Source organism: Amia ocellicauda, chromosome 5, assembly GCF_036373705.1.
Source record: "Amia ocellicauda isolate fAmiCal2 chromosome 5, fAmiCal2.hap1, whole genome shotgun sequence".
NCBI classification, from domain to species: domain Eukaryota; kingdom Metazoa; phylum Chordata; class Actinopteri; order Amiiformes; family Amiidae; genus Amia; species Amia ocellicauda.
Window position 1 is genome coordinate 11,445,267 of NC_089854.1, and position 16,617 is coordinate 11,461,883.

Here is a 16,617-nt window from a genome sequence, read left to right on the forward strand (position 1 = left end):
CAGTGCAGTGCAGTGCAGTGCAGTAGTGTTTAGTGCAGTGCAGTATAGTTCTATGGTGTGTAGTGCAGTGCAGTGCAGTATAGTGCCATAGTGTAGTTCGGTGCGGTGCAGTGTTGTGTGTTTGTCTCTTGTTGTAAGTGGCTGTGTGTTCTGTGCGCTCGGAGGCGTGCCTGAGACGACGGTTCGAATCTGAGCCAGTCTGAGCGCCCGTGTCCTGAGAGCAGAGACTCAAATCGCTTTCCAAAAGTTTAACAAGAAAGTCATGCTACTCTAACAACAGACCCATGCAGTTACATGAACTGGTTTTGCATTTTCAATCAGTGCAGGTTTTGCATATTACAACACTGGGGAGTCTCTTTTTTTATCCATTACTCAAAAACTCCCAGTGTGATATCACTGCAAATTCAAACACCAGCAATGCAATTTTTTTTTTTTTTTTAAAGAACAGTCTACTCTCCTTCCTCCTGCTCTCCGAATCATTTGGAAAACATTTTGGGAGAAAATAAATGAAAAACATTGCATAATTTTCACATTATTCCTAGTACCAATAAATACAGTAAAGACACTGTGACAATCTGTACAGTACAGGAAACAGACGACCATAATCTCACTGCCCACTTTCTCAGGTGGAGCTCTCCTGCCAGTGACTGGGAGGACCGAGGGAGAGAAGGAGAGAAGGAGAGAGAGAGGGGGAGACAGAGAGGGAGGGAGAAAAGGAAGGAGAGCGTGCCCCTGACATTAGCAGAAAGACAGACAGGCAGGCAGGCAGACAGAAGTTGTGTAGAGGTATGTACACAGTCTTTGCTCCTGTGTGGTTACAGGGGGGTGGGGGGGACGGTGTCCCATAGGCGTGTCTGCAGGGGTCCAAAACCCCCAGAACCACACCCTCCCTTGATCTCTCTCTCTCTCTCCCTCTCCTTCTCCTCCACTGTCTCTCTCTCTCTCCCTCTCTCTCTCACAGGTAATTGTGCTTCTGTTCTTTCCTTCTTTGCTTTCTCCCTCTCCCTGCAGTCGAGCTCCACAGTAACAGTATTTTATTGCCAAAGTGCAGAAGCGCCATTTCCTTTTGTATAACATATTTTTTTCTATTTTGTTCTTATTGCTGGTGCAGAGGCAGCATGGCCAGCGCCTGCTCCTACTGTATGTGTGTGTGTGTGTGTGTGTGTGTGTGTGTGTGTGTGTGTGTGTGTATGTGAGAGCGAGAGAGATGAGAGAGAAAGATGGAAGAAAGAGACAGAGAGGGAGGTCAGACCCCCCCCCAGCCCCCGCCATCCCTACTCCCACCCCCCTACTCACACACACACTGTGTGGCAGAGGCAACAGATACAAAATCAAAAAAACATCACAAGAATATCACAATCCCGGCATTCCTTCATGCTGTTTAAACATGCCCTCCATTCAGTGCTAACCCCCTCCCCCCACCCCCCCTAGTAAGAAAAAAGCCCCTCTCCCATTACCCCCCCCGTTACCAACCCTGCGTTCTCCACAGACTGCAACACTAAACACTCACAGACAGACGAAGAAATTTACATATGAAATGATGTAGCACCAGTTCCGTCACAGCAAAACCAAACGAACAAACAAACCAACCAAAAATATGAGGAAATAATAATGATAATAATAATGATAATAATAATAATAATAATAATAATAATAATAAATAAAAACAACCCAACACACACAAAAATTAAAAAACATAAAAAACAAATAGGGATGGCCCTGATTTCTGTGGCGCTGTCCAGTCAGAGGGACAGTGAGTGATCCAGCAGCAGCCGAGGTTTGCCTCTCAGACGCACTGACCGTGGGGCGGGCGGGGCAGGGCGGGGCAGGGCGGGCCCAGCAGGCTGTGCAGGGAGAGCTGGCTCCTTGCTCCTCTCAGCAGGACAGCACCAGACAAGTCCGTCACACACAGAGACACCTGCCCTCCTGTTTGTGCCCTGCAGCTCCCTCCCCTCCCTCCACTCTCCCTTTCTCCACACTCTCTCTTCTCAGTCCCTCTGTCTGTATGTGTGTGTGTGAGGAGGGGTGGTTATAAGTCCTCCAGACGTCATAAAGAAAAATAAATTAAACTCCAAGCTGCTGTGAGTTTCCACTGCTGGGGTAACTGACCCCTGACCCTCAACCCAGACAGGGAGAGAATGGGTACCCCTCCTATCCCCACATCTCCCCTCCTTTCCTCTGTTCTCCTTTCTCCTCTCCCCGTCTCTCCTCTCTCCTCTCCTCTCTTCTATCCTCCTGTTTCCTTTTCTCTCGTCTCTCTTCTCCCCTCTTCATTCCTCCTGTATCCTTGTCTCTCCTCTCTCTTCTCTCCTCTCTCTTCTCTTTCCTCTCTCCTCTCTCTCCTCTTCTCATCTGTCCTCTCCCCTCTCCTCTCTTCTATCCTGTTTCCTTGTCTCTCCTCTCTCCTCTACCCTCTTGTTTCCTTCTCTCTCCTCTCTCTCCTCTCTATTCTATACTCTAATTTCCTTGTTTGTAACTCTTATTTTTCAGCTTTGCTGTGGGGCCCCTCAGGGGTTAAGATTAGATTCCCGGGTTTTGGGGGTTGGGGATTTAGGGTTTTACGGGGTTATGGGAGGGGGCGGGGGGCGCAGGCAGCGCAGCATGAGCAGCAGCGGTCACACGTATGCGGACTCGCTGGACTGCGTGCGGCCCAGGTTGGGCGCCTGCGTGAGGTGGGACACGTCCTTCTTGCGCACCTCGCAAATGGACTTGCGCCGGGCCTGCACGCCGCGGATCGCCGTCTTGATCTTCCGCCAGCCTAAATGGTTGAGCTCGGCCAGGTTGAGCAGCACGCAGATGCCGCTGACGGCGAACATGAACACCAGGAAGACCGTCTTCTCGGTGGGCCGCGACACGTAGCACTCCACCTCCTTCACGCAGGGGTAGCGGTCGCATTCGAAGATGGCCGGCACGTTGAAGCCGTACAGGAAGTACTGCCCCGCCAGGAAGCCGATCTCTAGCGCGTTTCGGAACACCACCTGAATGATGTAGAAACGTGAGATGCCCTCTTGCCGCCGCACCTTGGCGCTCTTGCCCTGCGTCAGCCCGCGCGGCGCGTTCGGGATCTCCTTCACCTCCAGGCAGTCCGGCTCCTCCTTGCCCCCCCCGCCCCCGCCCCCCCCACCCTCGGGGTTCTGCAGCAGGATGCCGTTGATGTTCCGGAGCCTGCGCGCGCCCCCCCCATGACCGTGGCCGTAGTCGCGCTCCAGCAGCGGGTACAGGAAGGAGTAGCGGCGGTCACGCTGCTTGGCAGACTGGTGCACGGAGTAGGTGATGAAGCACAGACTGGGCGTACACACCAGGATAATCTGGAACACCCAGTAACGGATGTGCGAGATGGGGAAGGCTTTGTCGTAGCAGGCCTGGTTGCAGCCGGGCTGCAGCGTGTTGCACATGAACATGGTCTGCTCATCCTCATACACCGTTTCCCCCACGATCGCCACGATCAGGATCCGGAATATCACCACCACCGTCAGCAGAATCCTGACCCCGGGGGGAGTGGAGGGGAATGGATCAGAATGGGAAGGGGATGGGGGATGGGAAGAGGAAGGAGAAGGGTGGAGAAGGTGTGGAAAGAGGGGGCACAATGCATGGAGGCATGCAGAAAAGATGGACAATGACAGAGAGTGAGAGAGAGAGAAACAGAGAGCATGGTTATTACAGTTTTTCACAACCATTTACACACGTTTAATGAAATTATACTCCATTTTCTCAAAACTATAAACATAAACAAAATAAAACACAGTGTAGTTGCCAAACCTGTTATCTTCCATTTAAATGAAACTCTGCCACACTCAAATGGCACACAAAAGCCTTCAAATAAATAGAGCCTACTGAATACATTACACACAGGTGAGATCCACACTTCAAGAAAGATATCGCTGCTCTAGAGGCAGTTCAGAGGAGAGCAACCAGACTTATTCCAGGTCTGAAGGGAAAGTCCTACTGAGAGACTGAGGGAACTGAACCTTTTCACCCTGGAACAGAGGAGACTACGTGGGGACTTGATCCAAGTCTTCAACATCATGAGAGGCATCGAGCACATCAAACCAGAAGAGCTTTTCCAGATCAGCAGGGACACTCGCACCCGGGGACACAAATGGAAATTGGGCTTCAAGGCATTCAAAACAGAAAACAGGAGACACTTCTTAACACAGAGAGTTGTCACAATCTGGAACAAACTCCCCAGTGATGTGGTAGAAGCTGAAAGTTTGGGAACATTTAAAAATAAACTGGATAGGATCCTTGGATCACTTGCTTATTAATGGACACCAAACGAGCACGATGGGGCAAATGGCCTCCTCTCATTTGTAAACTTTCTAATGTTTTTATGAAAAACAACTATTATAAAATATGTTTTCTCAGAATTACCAGTATAAATCTTTCACTTTGCAACAGCATGCTAATGTAAATGCTAATGTGTAAATTGTGTTAGAGAGTATGCTCAGGTATACAAACCATACACAAATACCAGAATTTACACATACACAAAAAAACTGAATTTCAACTGTCAAGAAAAGTAAAAACACTTCAACTAAAGGAGAACATAAACTCATTGTAGTTAAAGAACGAAAAAGGAAAAGTTTATTCGGCCTCAGCATCCTGGCCTAAACTCACCTGTGGCCCTTGCATTCATGCCAAAGTTCTGATTGCTCATTGAACAATTAAGTTTAATTGTGTTTGCACCTTGAGGACAGTTTTGTTAATAGTGTTGAGTTTTAGAGATTCGATTTTAGAATATTGAATGGCAGTGAAAAACTGTAATAATATTCAACCAATCAGACCCCCAGTCAGTGTGTCAGTGCTGGGGGTCAGTCTGCAGCTTCTTCACAGAGCAGCCACTCACATCTGAGACACAGCCATCAGAGTAGGACAGTGTGTGTGTGTATTTGTTTCTTTCTTTCTATATGTTCTTTCTGTATGTTGTTTTTTTCCTTAGCAACAGCCTGGCAGCCAGCATGAGTCTCTGTGACGGTGGCATGACGGTGACGTGACCGTGTGAGGTGCTGGACTAAAGATAGATCATGCGTGAATTTATTCTGCGCTGAAGGAGGTGTGTGTCCTTGGGGGGCGGGGGGGTGTGGGGATTGTCAGTGGAGTGGGAATCTACAGTCAACCATGTGTGTGTGTATGAGGCATGTGTGCGTGAGTGTGAGTGTGAGTGTGTGTGTGTGTGGGTAGGAGTGTGCGTGAATGTTTGTGTATGAGGCCAGGGGCAGTGGTAGGACAGCCACACTACAGTCCAGCACTGCAGATAACAGCTCAGCTCCACGGATGATGCTCAGAGCCCCTAGTCAGCCTGGAATCAGGGGCTTTAGCATTAATCAGGCTTTCACAAAGCCACTTTCCCAGTGAAAACTGTACAATAATAATAATAATAATAATAATAATAATAATAATAATAATAATAATAATAATAATACAACAATCTTGTCCTCTTGCCATGCTGTCAGTAAACCTATATCCCATGAGACCTCTATTGTGCTATATGATATTGCATTGTGCTGTTGTATTGTGTCATGTTGAGACTTTGCCTAGAATTTTTGGGTCTTTCTGTCAATTCTGGAACCTTAAAACTTCCAGCAAAAAGTGAAATCCGCAGAACGTCTGTGTTCTGGAATTCTCCAGGGCTGGAGAACCTGCTGTACTGCACTGTGCTGACCATAGTGTTTCAGTAAGTGCTGTACTGCCCTGGCCATACTTCTCTCAGGGTGCTGTGCATATGCATTTATATAAGGGACAGACAAGCTGTCCATATTTAAACACGTGGGAGCCAAGCAGAGCTGTGCAGTGTCAGTTCAGTGACTCTAAAGAATTCACCCTGACACACATGCGAGAGGGGGATTTCCTGAAATTAATTAAATAAATAAACAAATAAATTCAAACCGAGAAAGAGAGGGGGGAGGGGACTTGGAATATAAAACGACGAGGCAGAAAATCTCCCAGAGAGAGTGAGTTATATAACAGCTCTTCCACACGCGACCCATAATCTGCTGGGAATGTTTCTTCCATCGGTTTACAGCTAAATATCAGCGAACGGCATTATTACAGTGACCCCTGACTCTCCTCCCTCCTTCCCTCTCGTTCTCTCCCTCTCTGTCTCTCCCTCTCTCTTCAGTGGCTCAGCACACTGCACTCCAGTTGCAGGGATTACTCTGCATCTGGAGAGAGAGAGAGAGAGAGAGAGAGAGAGAGAGAGAGAATCTGTCCTCTGTGGATTCAATCTCCTCTATAAATTGAGCAGGGAAGTTGACAGATTTTGTGTGTGTGTTTGTGTGTGAGTGTATGATAGTATGAGTGTCCGTGAGTGAGTGTGTACATGTACACAAGTGGGCAGGTGCGAGTGTGTCAGTGTGTCATCAGCCTCCCTGTGTCAGTCTCTCATTTCTCCCCTATCCTCCCCTTATCTCTCCACTCTCTTCCCTTCTCCTCAAGATACCTTTAACTCATACACCTATTTCTCCTCTCCTTCCCTCTCCTGTCTCTGTCACTCTCAGTTCCACAGCCAGTTGCCATGGCAACCGCATGTTTAAATATCTCTGCTGACTAGTCCACCAGGAGGGAGGGAGAGAGGCAGCGAAATGAACAAGTGTGAACGAGCGATGGAAGGAGAGAGGAAGGAAGTGTGTGTGTGTTTAGAGGCATGGATTTTAAATTTGTGTGTATGTGTGTGTCATGTGATTTTGGTTCGTTTGCACCCATATGTATGGAGAAGAGGGAGGGAGGGAGGGAGAAGGATGGAGGGAGGGAGGAAGAGGGAGAGAGAGGGAGAGAAAGGGAGGGAGGGAGAGAGAGAGAGGGAGAGGGATGGAGAGAGGGAGGGAGAGAGAGAGAGAGAGAGAGAGAGAGAGGCAGGGAGAGAAAGGGAGAGGGATAGAGAGAGAGAGGGAGAGAAGGACAGGGAGAGGGAGGGGGGGTGGGTGTTCAGCTGAGAGGTAGTTGCAGTGCGAATGACACAGAGTAGCAGTTTTAAATTTAGATGTGAAGTGTTTGAAAATAATTTGCAGGCTGAGTCTGACTGTCTGACTGAGGCACAGAGCCAGTTACTCACAGCAGCCTCTAACCCAGACAGACAGAGAGAGACAAAGAGAAAAACACAATAATTAATAATAATAATAATAATAATAATAATAATAATAATAATAATAATAATAATAATAAATATATATATCAGTGACATGTTTTCGCATGATCTACTCTCCAAGATAGAAGAGATCTGGGAGAAGGCAGGATTGTATTTATTTATTAAATACAATGCCCTAGGATGTGCAAGGCATATTGAAAGCATACACTAAGTGTGTGGCAAATGTGTGGTATGTGTTTGGTCAGTTTGTATTAAGTGTGTGGTATGTGTGGTAAGGGTGTAGTAATTGTGTAGTATGTGTGTTATAAGTGTGTGGTGAGTGTGTAGTAAGTGGAAGGCATGTGCACTACAGAAGCTATAGAGGCATCACCACGTGGCAGTGAGTGAGGAGCGAGGGATTAGAAGAGAGAGACAGTAAGAGAGGAAGGAAGAGAGGAAAGGAGAAAGTAGGGAGGGACAGAGAGAGTGAGAGTTGGTCCTGCCATCAAAGCTGGACTTTGCCTTTGCCCTCTCTCTCCTTAGGTGACCTCTAACCCGGAAACAGAACAGCAGATTAAGATAGAGCAGAACCTCACCATAGAGAAACATCTTGAGAGACCCCTCCCCTCCGTAGTATCTCCTCATCCCTCTCTCTCTCTCTCTCTCGCTCTCTCTCTCTCTCTCTCTCCCCCTCAGCACCTCCTCATCCCTCTCTCTCTCGCTCCCTCTCCACTCAGCACTCTGTAGAGCTGTCCTCAGTGCTCTCCCCTCTCCTCTCTCACTCGACAGAGGACAGGAGTCAAAGCAACAATTAACAGTAATTATGTCATAATGGCTCTCAGAGCAAGAGTAATAGGGCCTTAACTGCACACACTCATACATACACACTACACACAGACACACACACTCTCACAGACAAACACAGTAGTCAGGGGGTTAAACCAATGAGCCACTCAACAGGAACACAATGCCTTGAAGCCCAATTTCCATTTGTGTCCCCGGGTGCGTGTGTCCCTGCTGATCTGGAAAAGCTCCTCTGACTTGATGTGGTCGATGCCTTTCATGATTTTGAAGACTTGAATCAAGTCCCCACGTAGTCTCCTCTGTTCCAGGGTGAAAAGGTTCAGTTCCTCAGTCTCTCAGTAGGACTTTCCCTTCAGACCTGGAATAAGTCTGGTTGCTCTCCTCTGAACTGCCTCTAGAGCAGCGATATCTTTCTTGAAGTGTGGAGCCCAGAACTGTCCACAGTATCCAGATGAGCTCTAACTAGTGCATTGTACAGTCTGAACATTACTGCCCTTGTTCTCAATTCTACACTTTTGACAATATATTCTAACACTCTGTTTGCCTTTTTTATTGCTTCCCCACATTGTTTGGATGGAGAAAGTGAGGAGTCCACATAGACTCCTAGGTCTTTCTCATGCGTTACTTCATCTAGTTCTATTCCTTCCATAGTGTAATTATAGTGGACATTTTTGTTACCTGCATGTAGTACCTTGCACTTGTCCACATTGAATTTAATCTGCCAGGTGTCGGCCCACAACTGAATATTATCCCTTTGAATAGCCTGTGCTGCCGAAATTGTATCTGCTGAGCCATCTAATTTGGTATCATCTGCCAATTTGACAAGTTTGCTAACTATCCCAGAGTCCAGATCATTAATATAGATCAGAAAAAGCACAGGCCCTAGTACTGATCCCTGTGGAACTCCACTAACAACCTCACTCCAGTTAGAAGCGACTCCTCTAATCGACACCCTCTGTTTCCTAGACATCAACCAGTTCATAATCCATCTACTTACATTACCCTGAATGCCTGCAGCTTCCAATTTGAGGATCAGTCTTTGGTGTGGAACCTTATCAAAAGCTTTTTGAAAATCTAAGTATATCATATCATATGCTTTCACATGATCTACAGCTGCAGTTGCATGTTCAAAAAATTCTAATAAATTAGTAAGACATGATCTGCCTCGTCTAAACCCATGTCGACTATCTCCATGAATATGGTTTTCATTAAGATGCTCCTTTATTTTATGTCTAATCATTTTTTCCAACATTTTACAGGTGATGCAGGTGAGACTGATTGGTCTGTAATTTCCTGGCTCAGTTTTGTCCCCTTTCTTGTGGATTGGTTTGACATTTGCTGTCTTCCAGTCAGTTGGCACATCTCCTGTTCTAATCATTTGGAATATTTGAAAATAATTTCCCTAATTTCTTTAAGTACTGTTGGAAATATATACAGAATATATACAGAAATATATACAGTTGTTGTGTGTATAGCTGCTGTGTGTGTGTGAGAGAGAGAGGGAGCAGTCCAGTGCAGTGTTGCAGCTGTATGTATAGATGCTGTGTTTTTTTTGCTTTGTGTGTGTGTGAGATAGAGAGAGATAGAGAGAGCAGTGCAGTGCAGTGGGAGAGAGAGAGAGAGCAGTGCAGTGTTATGTGGGGAAGCAGTGCAGTGTATGAAAGAACAGTGCAGTGTGGGAGAGCAGTGCAGTTGGAGAGCGAGAGAGCAGTGCAGTGGGGGAGTGTCGTGCAGTGGGAGAGAGGGCAGTGCAGTCCAGTGCAGTAAGAGACAGAGCAGTGCAGTGTGGGAGAGCAGTGCTGTGGTGGAGAGAGCAGTGCAGTGTGGGACAGAGCAGTGCAGTGAAGGAGAGCAGTGCAGTGTGGGAGAGCAGTGTAGTGAGAGCATGCAGTGCAGTGTGAAGGAGAGCAGTGCAGTGTGATGGAGAGCAGTGCAGTGAGGGAGAGGAGTGCAGTGCAGTGGGAGAGAGAGAGCAGTGCAGTGTTGTGTGGGAAAGCAGTGCAGTGTATGAAAGAACAGTGCAGTGTGGGAGAGCAGTGCAGTGTAAGAGACAGTAGTACAGTGTGGGACAGCAGTGCAGTGTAAGAGACAGTAGTACAGTGTGGGACAGCAGTGCAGTGTGGGAGAGAACTGCAGTTTGGGAGAGCAGTGCAGTGTGGGAGAGGAGTACAGTGAGGGAGAGCAGTGCAGTGTGGGAGAGCAGTAAAGTGAGGGAGAGCAGTGCAGTGTGGGAGAGCAGTAAAGTGAGGGAGAGCAGTAAAGTGAGGGAGAGCAGTGCAGTGTGGGAGAGAGCAGTGCAGTGAGGGAGAGCAGTGCAGTGTGGGAGAGAGCAGTGCAGTGAGGGAGAGGAGTACAGTGAGGGAGAGCAGTGCAGTGTGGGAGAGAGCAGTGTAGTGAGAGCATGCAGTGCAGTGTGAAGGAGAGCAGTGCAGTGTGATGGAGAGCAGTGTAGTGAGAGCATGCAGTGCAGTGTGAAGGAGAGCAGTGCAGTGTGATGGAGAGCAGTGCAGTGAGAGAGAGAGAGCAGTGCAGTGTTGTGTGGGAAAGCAGTGCAGTGTATGAAAGAACAGTGCAGTGTATGAAAGAACAGTACAGTGTGGGACAGCAGTGCAGTGAGAGACAGAGCAGTACAGTTTGGGAGAGCAGTGCAGTGAGGGACAGAGCAGTACAGTTTGGGAGAGCAGTGCAGTGAGGGAGAGTAGTGCTGTGGTGGAGAGAGCAGTGCAGTGAGGGAGAGGAGTACAGTGAGGGAGAGCAGTGCAGTGAGAGCATGCAGTGCAGTGTGAATGAGAGCAGTGCAGTGTGATGGAGAGCAGTGCAGTGAGAGAGAGAGCTGTGCAGTGTGGGAGAGCAGTGCAGTGATGGAGAGCAGTGCAGTGAGAGAGAGAGCTGTGCAGTGAGGGAGAGAGCTGTGCAGTGTGGGAGAGCAGTGCAGTGAGGGACAGAGCAGTACAGTTTGGGAGAGCAGTGCAGTGAGGGAGAGCAGTGTAGTGAGAGCATGCAGTGCAGTGTGAAGGAGAGCAGTGCAGTGTGATGGAGAGCAGTGCAGTGAGAGAGAGAGCAGTACAGTGTGGGAGAGCAGTGCAGTGAGGGAGAGCAGTACAGTGTGGGAGAGCAGTGCAGTGTGGGAGAGCAGTGCAGTGAAGGAGACAGCAGTGTAGTGAGAGAGTGCAGTGCAGTATGGGAGAGGGCAGTGCAGTGTGAGGGAGAGCAGTGCTATGCTGTGCTGTGTACAGGCTGAGTGTGAGGTCTTGGCGGGCAGTGGGAGGTTGGCTGTGGAAGCAGAGGTCTGCAGAGAGACAGGCAGGCGGGCGGGCAGGCTGGTGGCAGAGCTCAGACCTGAGGACATGGCACTCACATCAGCTCCTCTCACTCTGACTCACTGAGAGCAGCTGTTCCTGCCAGAGCCGCAGGGAGACGCAGCCCAGCACATTGACACAGGCAGACAGCACTGCCACAGGAGTCTGGGAGTGTGTGTGTATGTGTGTGCATGTGTGTGTATATGTGTGTGTGTAGTGCTGGGGTGTGAGTGTGTGTGAGTGTTGTCTGTGTCTGCCTCTGGTCGCAGTCAGAGGGTCTGTGCTCTCGTTGCTTGAGGCAATGAGATTCATTTGGTTTCTATGGATACATCTCATTAGTACAGAGCTGCAGGTATGAGGTATGTCGGGGTGTGTTTGTGTGTGGTGGGGGAATCTATTCAAGGATATTGCAGGCATGCATTTGTGAGTCTGTGCCATTTCACAGCATTTATATATTTTCACCGGTATCAATAATGCTTTGGCAATACGTGTATAAACATGTCATAACAATAAAGCTCATTTTGAATAGAGATACAGGAAGTGAAAGAGAAGTTGAGCAGAGGGAGAGAGGAAGTGATCTGTGTATGTGTGCACCAGTGGATCCCTGCAGATCCACTCGGAGACTGAACTCCATTCAGAGAGAGATCCCTCCAGATTCCTGATACCTGACTGAGCTGAGAGCCTGATACATACTCATACATAAATACAATGCCTTGCAAAAGTATCCAGACCCCTAACCAATTCTCTCATATTACTGAATTACAAATGGTACATTGAATTTTCGATCCGTTTGATATTTTATTTTAAAACACTGAAACTCAAATTATTGTAAAAAGTGGCATGGGTTTTATGTTGGGAAATATTTGTAAGAAAAATATAAAACTGAAATATGTTGCTCTGCATAAGTATTCAATACCCACACATTCATATTTGGTAGAGCCATCTTTCACTGCAATAACAGCTTTAAGTATTTTGGGCTAGGTATGTACCAGTTTTGCAGACAGTGTCAGAATGATTTTGGCCAATTTTTCTTGGCATATTTGCTCCAGGTTGTTTAGTTTGATTGGATGATGCTTATGGACTGCAATTTTACAATGTGCCACAGATTCTCAATGGTATTGAGATCAGGACTTTGACTGGCCCACTGTAGGACATTCATCTTTTTTTTCTTGAGCCACTCCAGTGTTGCTTTGGCCTCGTGCTTGTGCTTGTGCTTGGGATCATTGTCCTGCTGAAATGGCAATTTCCTCAGCTTCAGTTTTTTAACAGGTTATCTTGTAGTATTTCCCTGTATTTTGCTCCATCCATTCTTCCTTCAGTTATAACAAGGTGCCCAGTCCCTGCTGATGAGAACCAAAACCACAGCATGATGCTGCCACCTCCATACTTCACTGTAGGGATGGGGTGTCTTGAGGCGTGGGCAATGTTAGGTTTGTGTCACACATAACGCTTTGAATTTTGGCCAAAAAGCTCCATCATGGTCTCATCTGACCAACGAAAATCCAGATGTGCTTTCAGATGGTACTTTTTGAGTAATGGCATCTTGGCACCCTTCCATACAGGCCAGAGTTATGCAGAGCTCTTGATATGGTTGACTGGTGCACCATTACTCCACTCCAACACACTCCACTCTGTAGCTTCTACATATGGATTATTGGCCTCTCTGTGGCTTCTCTCACAAGTGTGCTTGTCTGAGCGCTGAGTTTTGAGGGACAGCCTTTTCTTGGCAGTGCCTGGGTGGTGAGATGCGGCTTCCTTTTCCCGAATACTGATCCAGCTGTGCTCACTGGGATATCCAAGCAATTTGATTTGATTTTGTACCCTTTTCCTAATCTGTGCCTTTGTATTACTTTATCTTTAATTTCTGTAGAATGCTCTTTGGTTTTCATTTTCCTTCACATTTTTTATTCAGAAAATGTGACAGCAAATGTAATGGTTCACAGGTTAGGGCAGTCTCTTTAATCTGTGTAAACTGGGAGCTTCCACAGCACAGAGGTTGAATACTTATGCAAGAAAAATATTTAAGTTTTTTATTTGTGTTACAAATATTTCCCAACATAAATCCAATGTCACCTTACAATACATTATTTTGAATTTCAGTGTTTTAAAATAAAATATCAAACAGAATGAAATTTCAGTGTACCATTCGTAATTCAGGAATATGAGTGAATTGGTCAGGGGTCTGAATACTTTTGCAAGGCACTGCATTTATATTCATATCTGTTTGCTCAGAAGTAATCAGCATGGCAAGTGAACCAGCAGAATCATGTGCTACAGAGAGGGGAGGAGGTGAGGAGAGAGTGAAGGAGAAGGAGAAAGTGTGAGTGTGAGAGAGAGAGAGAAAGAGAGAGAGGAGGGGAGGCAAGGCAAGGCAAGGACAGTGTGAAGGAGAGAGAGCGAGAAAGAGGATGAGGAGAGGGTGAAGGAGTGAGGGAGAGAGAGGGAGAGGGAGGTGACTGGCTGTCAGGGTAGAGCTGAGTCAGACTTCAGTCTCCCCGGCTGTGTGACAGAGAGGCTGAGACACGGAGCCGCAGCCCCCCCACTCTCCTGTGTGTGCGTGTGTGTGTGTGTGTGTGTAAGTGTGAGTGTGTGTGTGCTGTGGGGCAGGGGTGTTGTGCAGAGACAGGCCCCTTATGTAACTGCTGTTTCAGGGGAGGCCATGGGGGGGTCTTAGTCTGGGACCTGCACTGCACAGCCCCCCCTGGCCAGAGGCGCTGCATCCAGGGAGCAAGATAGGGTGGCAGCACAGCTCTGTGGCCATTGAGATGGGACCTATGGAATTAGACTGATCCCTCAGCACTGTGAGTGAGACTCTGACCCGGGAGTCTCTCTCTCTCTCTCTCTCTCTCACTCACTCTCTCTTTCTTTTCATCGCTTTCTCTCTCAAATTCCAGTTCAAAATTAGCTTTATTGGCATGACAAGTTTACACAAGTGTTGCCAAATAATTCTCTCTCCCTCTCTCTATCTCTCTCTCTCTGTATCTGTGTATCTGCTTTTGCCTCACACTCTGCCCCCTCTCTCTCTCTCTCGCTATGTCTCTCCATTTCCCTTTCTCTTTCTCTCTTTCTGTAATGCTTTAGCTTTCCCTCTTTGTGTCTCTTTGCCTGTCTGATAGGAGGCTCTCCCTCTGAGATCACAAAGTGTATCACAGTAGTGTCACTCACAGTGTGTCACAGCAGTGTCAATTCACAGTGTGTCACAACACAGTGTCAAATCACAGTGTGTCACAGTGCAGTGTCAAATCACAGTGTGTCACAGCAATGTCAATTAATAGTGCTTCACAGGAGTGTTAATCATACAGTGTCACAGCAGTGTCACTCCACAGTGCATCACAGTGCAGTGTCAGTCAGTGTGTCACAGCGCAATGACCCTCTAATACAGTGTATCACACTGACACTCCCCCTTCCCCCTCCCAGACACACACTTACACACACACATACAGACACACACAATCACACACACAGTGACCCTCTCTTTTACACAATACATATTGACCTGCAGTCCTACCCAGTTACAATCCCAGAAAACGTCAATAGTAAAAGCATATACATCAGAATATGAATCTATAGTAAATGCACAATAGAGAGATCTATAGCAAGAGAGAAAAAGAGGGAGAGATGGAAAGAGAGAGCGCATTATCAACACAGAGACCCCGTCCCCCAGTCTGTCTATCTCAAAAACAGCAGAACAGACAGACAGACAGTGACCTATTAACCATTGCTGCTGTACAGCACTCATTGCCCCAGAGGCCTGCCCTGCCTCTAGCCTTCACCATCACCATCCTCCCTAATGCCAGCACCCTGCCCTGTGACCTCTGACCTCCCTCTGTGACCGCTATGCTAGTGGCACACTCTCACATTAACACAAACACTCACACACACGTTTATTTACACTGATACACCTGAGACACTGAGACACAGCCTTTACCCGTCCCTCAGTCTGTCTCCTCCCTCTCTCTCCACTGTGATACTCCTGTGTAAATGTATAACTGAATGTTTCCCTGTCCCGCTTACCTCTCTCTCACTTCCTCCTCAATCACGTAATCCTATGTCAGACATTGAATTTGTCAGTCAGTGTGCCCGTCAGTCAGTGTATCAGTCTGTCCTTCTGTCTTGGGTGTCTACCTCAAGGCTGGGTAGTAAAAGCACACCCCAAACAGCCCAGCAAACCAACAACCATGCGCCGCGCCACCCCCGCCACCCCCCAGCCTTACCTGCCGATCATGGTGGAGTGCTGCTGCACCGCGGCCTCCAGGAGCCGCTCCAGGATCGTCCATTCTCCCATCCTGCCCCGCCGGCGTAAGCTGCGCTGGTGGCTGCAGCCGCCCTTGCGCACGGCCCCCTCAATCAGGCACGCTGGTCTGTCTGCAGCCCCCCCACTGCAGACTCACTGCACGGAGTAACTGTCCGACCACTCCCCTCACTGCAGAGCCTGTCTGCACCCCCCCGCCTCGCTGTGTCCCCCTCTCAAACACTGCAGGACCCCCTGTCTGCAGTGTCTGAGCCCTTGGACAGCTACACTACACTGTATAGTACTGCACTGAACTGCACTGCTCAGGACTGTGCTGTACTGGATGGTATGGCACTGCACTGTCTTTGTTTACACTGCACTGTACTGACTGGACACTGTGCTGTACTGTCTTGCACTGTCCAGGCAATGCTGTCTCCCTGTGGGGGAGATGCCGACTGCAGGGCGCCGTGAAACGCACAGCCCCCCCCCCACACCTGCCCGACTGCGCCTCACCTGCACACGGCGCTGAACACACCTCACTGAGCAGCGAGCGCTGAGCCCTGAGCCAGTGTGCGCTCTCTGATCTGCACAAACACACGCTGACAGCAGCTCTGGGTCCGGCACACTACTCTACACTACACAACTACACACACGCACAAACACGTATACCTGCATGGGCTGAACACACTGTCTAAACAAAGCAGTGAGCCTGTCCACTTTTACACTCACACACACACACACTCTCACTCACTCACATACACACACACACACACGCACACACACACGCACACGCACACACGCACACACACACACGCACACAGTCCCTGTCTGTCTTAGTGCATGCACACAACACTGTACCTGCTCTCCCTCACTCCTTCTCTCACTTGCTCCCTCTCTCCCTCCCTCCCTCCCTCCCTCCCTCGCTCGTTGCCAGGGGTCCTCAGCTCGACGCACTCATCTGCAGCTGGAACGAAGGATCATCGAAAACTGCAGGCAGAAGAATCCCTCTCCTCCATCATCCCTCTCTCCCTCGCTCTCCGACTGCCTTTGCTCCTATGCTCGCCCTCCTTTTCTCTATTTTGTCCCCTTCTGTTTCTCTCTGCCTTCCCTCCCTCCCTCTCTGTCTATATCTATCTCCCTGTTAGTGTGCTTCCTTCTCCCTCCTCCCTCGCTCTCGCTCTCTCCTCTCTCTGACTCTAATCACTCCCTCCCTCCCTCTC

At 48.4% G+C, this 16,617-nt stretch overlaps 1 protein-coding gene across 1 annotated transcript; it reads right to left on the reverse strand.

The window, feature by feature from the left end:
- Positions 1 to 1,473: 1,473 nt before the first annotated feature.
- LOC136749427 (gap junction delta-2 protein-like) lies at positions 1,474 to 16,264 on the reverse strand. The gene is made up of 2 exons (XM_066703726.1): positions 15,381 to 16,264; positions 1,474 to 3,483 (listed from the first exon to the last, which is right to left on the reverse strand). Exons 1-2 carry the CDS (start codon positions 15,449 to 15,451, stop codon positions 2,616 to 2,618), a joined length of 939 nt encoding a protein of 312 aa, XP_066559823.1. The 5' UTR covers positions 15,452 to 16,264; the 3' UTR covers positions 1,474 to 2,615.
- Positions 16,265 to 16,617: the final 353 nt, after the last annotated feature.